This window comes from Xiphias gladius, chromosome 8 (genome assembly GCF_016859285.1).
Source record: "Xiphias gladius isolate SHS-SW01 ecotype Sanya breed wild chromosome 8, ASM1685928v1, whole genome shotgun sequence".
In the NCBI taxonomy this organism is placed as follows: Eukaryota; Metazoa; Chordata; class Actinopteri; order Istiophoriformes; family Xiphiidae; genus Xiphias; species Xiphias gladius.
Window position 1 is genome coordinate 29,258,488 of NC_053407.1, and position 8,752 is coordinate 29,267,239.

General features: G+C 43.9%; 1 protein-coding gene across 1 annotated transcript; it reads left to right on the forward strand.

Moving 5' to 3' along the window:
• Positions 1–3,058: 3,058 nt before the first annotated feature.
• On the forward strand, positions 3,059–8,102 carry LOC120792923 (troponin I, fast skeletal muscle-like). Its single transcript, XM_040132321.1, has 6 exons — positions 3,059–3,102; positions 3,654–3,693; positions 3,807–3,935; positions 4,963–5,052; positions 6,614–6,787; positions 8,025–8,102. Exons 1-6 carry the CDS (start codon positions 3,059–3,061, stop codon positions 8,100–8,102), a joined length of 555 nt encoding a protein of 184 aa, XP_039988255.1.
• The last annotated feature ends 650 nt before the right edge of the window (positions 8,103–8,752 follow it).

Consider the following 8,752-nt stretch of genomic DNA (forward strand, 5'->3'; position numbering starts at 1 on the left):
ATTGATTAAGGTCATGTGCCTTGTATTTATCCCTCTGAATCGCCATCCACATCCCCACTTTGTTCAGTGATTCAAATGGAACGAATGAAGATACGCGAATTCCTTTTCAGTCTGTCCGTTACACTAACTCATCTTTTACACGGTGTTAGTTTGGTTTTGTCGACCCCGTAGTGAAAGAAGGATGCGGCAGCGTGACCGACGGTTTGAATGCGCGGCCATCTTGGTGACAGGATCAAGTCAGTCCGCTGAAATGAAATAACTGAATCAACAGCTGATTTACGCTGATACACTGAAATATATATATATTTTTTTCTCCTAACACGCTTCCACTTGAAGTGATGGGGGGATGAAATCCACAGTCCTCCGTCCGTGCAGACATGTATTTGAAAGATACAGCTCACCTGAAGTTAACGTGAGGCTTGATCAGTCTGACTGGCGCTGATAAAGCTGATACCACTCTGTCCGAAATCAAAAGGGCCGTAACACTTGTTTGACTCGGGCTGCTCAACCCTTCACTCAGCAGTAACTTTGAGTTGAGCTTTGTCTCAACTGACATCCCGCGGGTGTGGCTAACATTCGCACACTGTTCTCACTGCGGCCCGGCTACGCCGCCGCTGTGAAGGAAACTGAATCTGGGAGCATTAACCATGTCACTCCCGCTCTGCAGTGACTGTTGTGTAACAATTGCTTCATCCCCTCGCTTGTCTCTGAGGGAGGGAACCCGATAGCGTCCGTCCAGCATCCAGTCCTGGGAGGCGACTTCCCGCAGCAGAAATTTACGAGGTTCCTCGGAGAGTTGGGGGGTATTTCTGGAGCCTGCCGGCCCATTGGTCTGAAGTGGCTCTGCTACCATAAAGAGGGCTGACTTTTGTGCTGAGTGAGCACTTCACACCCTATATACCCTGTTTAATCTTTACTGTTTGGGACTTGGCGGTGACTCCCCCCCCCCTTCTTCTCCGTCTTCCTCGTCACGTTCAGTAGGTGAGAGTCTCTCCTGCAGCTCGGGCGTCTTTCACTCAGGTAGGAAACAATACAGGGTCCGCTTAGCAGGTGGGACCGAAGCGGTGGTTCTAATTGTCTTGGACTGGTTTTTAAAGGTGGTGCTGCAGGTGTTGACCTCTGACCTCTGAGGCTGCGTTCAGAGCTCTGGTGGTAGAGACAGAGAGAAGGAGCAGTTAAACAGCAGCTGAGACCTACTGGACCCATTGAAGGACACTCTAGGACAATCAGCTGAATGGTGAAATAACTATTGGACGTTCAGGCAGGTTGAAGTTCGGACTTGAAGTAAAACTGAGGCTAATTTGTCATTTAATTGTTTTATTTTGACAAAGTCTGGCTCGTCTGTTAAAGAAAATCAGCTCCTCATGAAATCCGTGGCCTTTGGATGTTTCGTTCGGCTCGCAAAGTGTGGGGGAAATTTTGAGGCTGGGATATTTGACATTTAAAGCCCAGCATCTCAAATCTGCAGACGGTTTTGGCAGCACATTATGTTACGTGTAATTTCCGAATATGTTCAGAAATGATTATGAAATTACAGACCTGTGGTTTCCAAACAATTTCACACTAAAAACCAATGTAATTAAGTGCTAATTCTATCACAAATGGAATTTCCCTGAAAGAAAAGCTTCATTTAAACCCACGTAAACATTCACATATTCATTTTCATTTATCGGAAACACGATCCTTCCTATATGTTGAATTGCTTGCTTGCGTCCGAACAAATTTCATGTTTTGCATGTTCAGCTGACCTGCTGTGCACTGACTAATATAAAATCAGTAATTGAAACTGCAGAGATTGAACACTGTATTTTTATGAATAGTACCAAATGACACGGTTCTTTCCTTAAAACCGATTTGATATTATTCGGAAATTATGCAGCTGTAAAATAAAGCAATACCACAGATTTTTGCTATGATTAACTTAATGTGATTCTTTGTGATAAGGCTTTGGGACTGGGGATTTCATTTTCTTTAATTATATCATTCTTCTTGACTTTCTGGGTTTAGCTGGACGCTTTGTTGTGACTCAGTTTTTGTCTGGAGTTGTTAGTAGGAAACTAAGAAGATCTGACAAAGTGTTTGTGAGCATCCTGGGATAAATGGAAAACTGCTACAGTGGAGAACTGATGAAAACTAGATCTTGTGTTAATGTTCCAACTGATGATTTAAAACTGTCTGAATCTTGACAAGAAGAGTTTGTACTTTGTGGTTCATATTAACGCTTACAAAAAAATACCCGTTCTTTAATAGGAACATTTTGTAGGATTTTTTCGACCCCAAAGCTTCTGCGTTTAAGTTTTAAGTGAGTTTCATGGTATAGATCTATAGTTTCTGATTCTTTAGATCGTGGTGTGAACAGTTGCTGGGTGTCAGCCGGTGGTTTGCATGCCTGCGGGATGTTGGATTTGGTGTTTACGGCCCTCAATGCGTGTTTGGCGCCACATTCGGTCCCTCTGCTGGTGGCGTCTCGTGCTCAAGACCTTTGGCTCGCCGTAAGAAGCTAAATTCCAGGCACAATGTCTTCAGAGGGGGCAACTGGTGGGCTGGAGGGCCCCGGCATCTGACCCCGCCCGTCCAAAATTAGCCGGTTCGTGATCGCTGGCAGCCGGTTTTCCATGATAGTAAAGCGTGTCGAGTTTCCCGCCGGAGGTCAAAGGGTCACTGATTGATAATGTTGGGGCATCAAGACGTGTCCAGTTCGGCCGTGGACAGAATCAGTGTGCTTTAAGAAACCTGTCTGCTCACGTTCAACTGATGAGTGTTTTTCTGTCCTCTGAACAGGGTGTGAAGATCACAAGCAGCCAAAATGTCTGAGTGAGTACAGTCTTCTTCTTCTTTTTCCCTGGGGGGGTCTCGTTAACCTGCAAATGAGATTGAATCTGACTTTAACCTCCCAATTTGGGACATTTTAAGACATGTCAGACTCAGCTTGTCAGGCTCAGCTTTTATTTCATGGGTCTATAAATGACTCGTAATTTCCAAGGAAGTTTTGGGTTTAAAAACCGGTGTCGATCCCAGCTAGTGTCACAATCCGGTGTCTCTGATTCTAGGCTAAGTGATGACTGATCAGAGAGAACACAGGGATTCACCGCACGTGTTCTGGTGCGATCACAAATCTATCCTGACAGGAAAAACCTTGACCTTGTGGGTCAGAATCAAGTGTATAATCCAAACACAACCCTCTTTTTCTTTTTAGCTTTGGTCATTTTAGAAGGTAATGTTTGTTTTTGGAGGGTTATAAAGCATTACACTGTCCATGCCACAATGGGAAAAAAACACTTTAATTTGGTACTGATTATTTGGAAAATGATGAGTTTATTTAAAATTTAGTCAGTTCACTTGCATTTATAAGAAGCTGTTATCCAGTGAGCTTTACAGGTGCTGGTAGGTGGATTTTGTTGCCTTGAGACGGAGCCAGGCTAACTGTTTCCCCCTGTTTCCAGTCTTTATGCTAAGCTAAGCTAACAAGCTGCTGGTTGTAGCCTTATGTTTAACGTACAAATATGTGGCATCAGCTCTAGAAAGCAAATAAGTGTATTTACAGAAAATTCCTTTAAGAAAACAATAGACAACCTTATCGAAGCCACTACGATATTGTTTGATGAAACCTCTGCGTCAGTCCTGATAACAACTTCCTTCTTTCTGTCTCAAAGGGGAAAGAAAATGACCTCCAGCCGCAGGCATCATCTGAAGGTGAGAATCAATCCTCCTTTTCCTCGTCACCCGCTTCTTATGAGCAGCCTCTCTGAGTGTCAGTGGAACCTCATCGTCAACCTCTAAGTTAACGTCCTTTCCTCTCCCTGCAGAGTTTGATGCTGCAGATCGCTGCCAACTGGATCGAGCAGGAGAACAAGGAGATCGAGGAGGCGAAGGAGGGCTACATGGCCGAGAACTGCCCCACCCCCGACCTCAGCGGGGACCAGGCTGCCCTCATGGTGAGACAACAACCTTTGCACCGATGCTGCCGTTAGCTTATACTTTGCACCAACACTCAACACATTGGACACTTTTTGATGCCGAAGGAAAAGTGAAAAATTCAGTTTCATTCTTGAGACTTTTTCCTGTTGTGGTGAAACAGCCTGTGAAGCAGAATTTAGATCGTCATGGGAATGACACGGCTGAAGTTCCTCTAGTGTTAACAGCTGTTTGAAGCTTAAGGTTGGAGTTCCCCTCTTACTGCTGCTCTTTCCAGCAGCCAGAGCAGAGGTTGTAGTAGCAGCTGAAAAGGGGTGAGTGCATGACTGAGATGAGCCACTTAGCTTCTCTCGGCGGTGGAGGTGTGAAAAGTTGTGCAGAGGCCTGATGTCTGTTCCTGCGCACCGGCGGATCAACGCGCCGGCTACGAGCTGAAATCAGTGAGGTTAGAGATTCACCCCCTGGTCTTGTCCTGATGTGCACAGTGATGATCCCAGCTCACCGCTAAAACTCAAGAAGAGGTTCTGTGAATAATGAAGTCTGACACACGAACACCAGGTCACAACCAGGTCACAATTTTACCTGTGTGTGTGTGTGTGTGTGCGTTTGTCTATTTATATTGCAAAGTGAGAACTTTTGCATTGCACTTTTCTTGTAGAAAACAATGAACATGCATAAATGACATTTATTATTTATCTTTTTTGTTTATCTTGGGTAATAAAATGCAGAGAGGACATGAGCACGGGTCAGAATTCAAGACCCGCAAGTATTAATACTGCACTGTAGACTGTACCGTGGCCATACGGCATCAGTGGTGGTGGTAGAAGTCTTGAGATATTTATCGTATATGTCATTGGATTATTGTTACTGATGCGTTAACACGAAAGCAGCAGAGTATCATCGTCATCAGATAAAGGTAGTGGAGTAAAAAACATTCCCCTCCGAAAAGTAGTGACGTGGAGGAATAGAGTAGCATATGACATATAGCAGCTGAAGGCATGAGTCTGACACGTTATGTATTTATCACGTTTATTTATTTGTCAACAGGAAATTTGCAAGAAGCTTCACCAGGCCATCGACAAGATCGACGAGGTGAGGTACGACGCCGAGGCCAAAGTTCGGAAGGCCGACAAAGAGGTGAGAGACCTGAGATGGAGTAAAAAAATCTGCCGGCGTTGTACTTATGGGGGAGTCATGACTTTAGATCATCGGGTATGGGAAGAACAAATGCCAGAGTACGACTCTCAGTTTGATGATTATTCAGGGAGGACAAAAGGTTTTCTGTCCAAAATTGTCAATAGTGTTGAATTATAAATGTGCACAATTAACTAAGAGTCAAATAAAATTGCAAAAAAATTGACTGAATGTTTTAGCCAAGAAACATTAGGTTTCTGTTGTGATGCTTCTCTGGGACCTCCACCTTCAGCCAAGCGCCATCTCTGGTCATAACTATGAAACTGTAGAAAGTTGGGAGCTGGACTCCAGATGCTCACTGAAGAGCTGGTGGGTAGAAAAAAACAAAACAGATTCAAGTCTGTATTTGTAAAACTGAGCACAAACATCATAACCGTTGAGGCAGTGGGAGAGTGGAGACGTGTATTGTTGGTCTTCTTCCAAGCTGCTCGTTAATTGGTGGATTATCCATGTGGGACTGAGTGTGATTATCTGCGGGTCTTTATCAGACCTGGTCTTTGGGTCCCTTTTGGATTGGGTCTGCACATCGGTTCATGGTGGATTTTCCTAAACTTTGTTTCAGATTGGGTCGAACATTTTGTATATATCATATATGATATATGATATATTATAAATTATATATTCACAGTTCGCATAATCTTCATAAACATTTTTCTTTTATATTGAAGATCCCGTCATCACCAAAGCATACGTCATGTAAAAGATTGACCAGAAAAACAGTTGGAAGGGTCAAAGCTATCTAACTGACATATAAGCTATTGACTGATTCACAACTTCAACTCATGTGCTGAGGGATGTGCAAGAAAAAAATAGCGAGTAAAGACGAAAGGCAGCGAAAACATCCCTTCATTCATCATTCACGCTTCTGACGGTTGCTTTGTTTGTGATGCATTTGCAGAGAAAAGTTACAGGGCCGGCCTGTTAAACCTGGACAGCCTGTGCTGCGTCCACAGCGGCTGCAGGAAATGAGAGCTTAGCCCGTCAGATGAGCCTGACCTCTGCCTGCACTGCAACTCTACCTTCAAATGCGACAATAAATACAATAAATAACAATTAAGTCAACCAAATAATTCAAAGGACAAACTACCTATGTTGCTTATTGCCGTGCTAATCTCAGCCCGCTAGATCCATGCTATCGTCTAGCGCTGCTTAGCTTTAGCTGAGTGCCGCGTCAACATGAAGGAACTGTTCATAAAGTCGGTCTAACATTCGCGTGGTCAGTTATAGTGGACTAATGTAGGTCAACCTGCCACCGCAGGCACAGCGGTTACGTAACCTTGGAAACGAGCCACAACTTGACCTTGGTGGTGCGCGCTACACCTCTGCTCGTACCCCTGCAATCCACGAGAACCAGCACAAATGTTTAGAGACATTAAACGCTTTCGTCCTTTTCAAAAAAATGAAAGAAATCGTCATTCATTTCTCTCTCTGAGGTACCGCATGTTCTCGACCGGGCGCTTTCTCATGAGTAAACTAATACGCCATGACGTTTCTCTGCCTCCAGATCGAGGAGCTGAAGCTGAAGGTGGTGGAGCTGGCCGGAGTGAAGAAACCTGCCCTGAAGAAGGTCCGCATGTCTGCTGACGCCATGCTGCAGGCTCTGCTGGGGGGGAAGCACAAGGTGACCATGGACCTGAGGGCCAACCTGAAGCAGGTCAAGAAGGAGGTCAAAGAGGAGGTGAGGAACGAGTCCACAAACAACCCAACTGACGTTTCACAAGAAATGAGCTGAATAAAGAAGGAAATGATTCAGGAAATGTAATTTAAAAAGTCCAGTCAGGATGAATTGCCTTTTCAGAAGAGTTTTTAGAGATGATACTGAGTTCAGCCACAGCTTTAGGGCCATGACGGCAATAACTCTGATTTAGTATGAGGTAGTCAGCCGGTACAAATTGTCTCTTGGTTTTATTTTTTCACTTCTTTTTTTCTGGCCTAAAATTGGCTTCCGTACATTTCTCCTCCTAATCTGTCCCGCTGAGGAAACGCCTTTCTGTTTCTTCCCCCGCGGAGTAAACGTTACTGTACACGTTAAAGGACCACAGCGGCGCCGTTGCACATTTCCGGCCCATTTCCGGTAAATCCGTAAACGCTAACTGTTGCAACCAAAGCCCTGATGTCGTTTGGCTGCACTCTGACAAACACGTAGAGGAGACGTGAAACTTGCTGCAGAAAAAAAGATCCGTCACTGCCAACATCCTGCCTGCTTTCACCGTGGCCAAAGTTTTGTAATCACTATGCGGTGCTGCAGCTGGACGTGCGGTCTGCATCGACTACAACGACTTGATTTGATTCCAAGTCACAGCTTGTAATCATCTATTAACTATTGATCTTTAGATGTCAGAAGTTAACTCGAGCACCTGTACGAACCAAAGGCATATAATTATCCAAACCATCACTAGTAATGTAAAACATGTAACTACAAGGGGGCAAATTCATAATAAACGAGTCCTAAAGACCGTATCTTCTAAACTCTGCCGGTGCATTAACAATACTTCTGCCTGTTTTCAGCAGGAACCGACTTGTTTTAAGAGACTCTGTGTTGAAATAATAAAGAAAAAGGCAGGTTGCTGTAGTGGAATCAAGAGAAACGAAGCTTGACTAAATATTCAGAGCAAGATGAAATACTTTTACTGCACTGGCAGTTTTTTTTAAAACTTGTCTGAAGTGAATGAGAGTTTAGGGACTAGTCTAACTTGATTTTTATACCTAAGTGAGATGAATGGAAACCAACGGCTGCCTGGCTGGAAGAAAAACCACAAAACAAACCCAGAAAAAGGTCATTGTTTAATAGAAAAGGGTCCATTTTTGTAGCACTGGTGGTAGTGGTGGTAAGAAAAAGTTCTTATGTCACATGAAGGTCTTGTCTCAGACTTGAGTTTGCGTGTGAATGAGTCTTTGTGTCGTCGTCTCTCCAGCCAACAGAGGCGGTCGGCGACTGGCGTAAAAACATCGAGGACAAAGCCGACAGGAAGAAGATGTTCGAGACTTCCTAAAACCCTCCTGGACTGGCGAGGACGACAGCGGGGGAGACGTTTCCGTCCGAGGTCTGGGTGACTGACTGTGTCTCATGAGTCCCAGCGGGACACACAGGGACAAGAGTTCAGACTCTTTTTTTGTTTGTTTGTTTTTGTGATACCGTCGCCCCGAGAGAGACTGAACCGAAACGAAGAAACAGTTAGAACATCTGACAGAGAAACATTAGTTCAAAATGTACAGGTTTTCATGGAGCCACTAGAAATAAATGTTTTGAAATAAGGATTCATTTGTTTGCTACTTTTATCCGTGTTTTAATTATTCTTCGTTTTGCTTTTTTTCCAAAATCACACTACATCAAACTGGCACTTAAACAGTAACATTACACACTGAAATACTGAGTCGCTCGAAAACTCGGAAACGAGTCATTCTCCGGATAAATTGAACCCTCTGTTCTGTTTCTTTTTACTTAACTTAAAAATACAGCGCGGAGCAAAAGTTGTCCGTCTGTCACACGAGAGAAATGAAACCTTTTGGTTGTTGAAAGCTTCACAAAAATCTAATAATAATAAGAGTGAAGTTTCAGTTGGAGAAGAAATCCTCGTGCATACGTTTATTCACCTCAGTCAGCGAAACAGAGGAGGGCAGAAAATAGTCATTACTTTCTTTG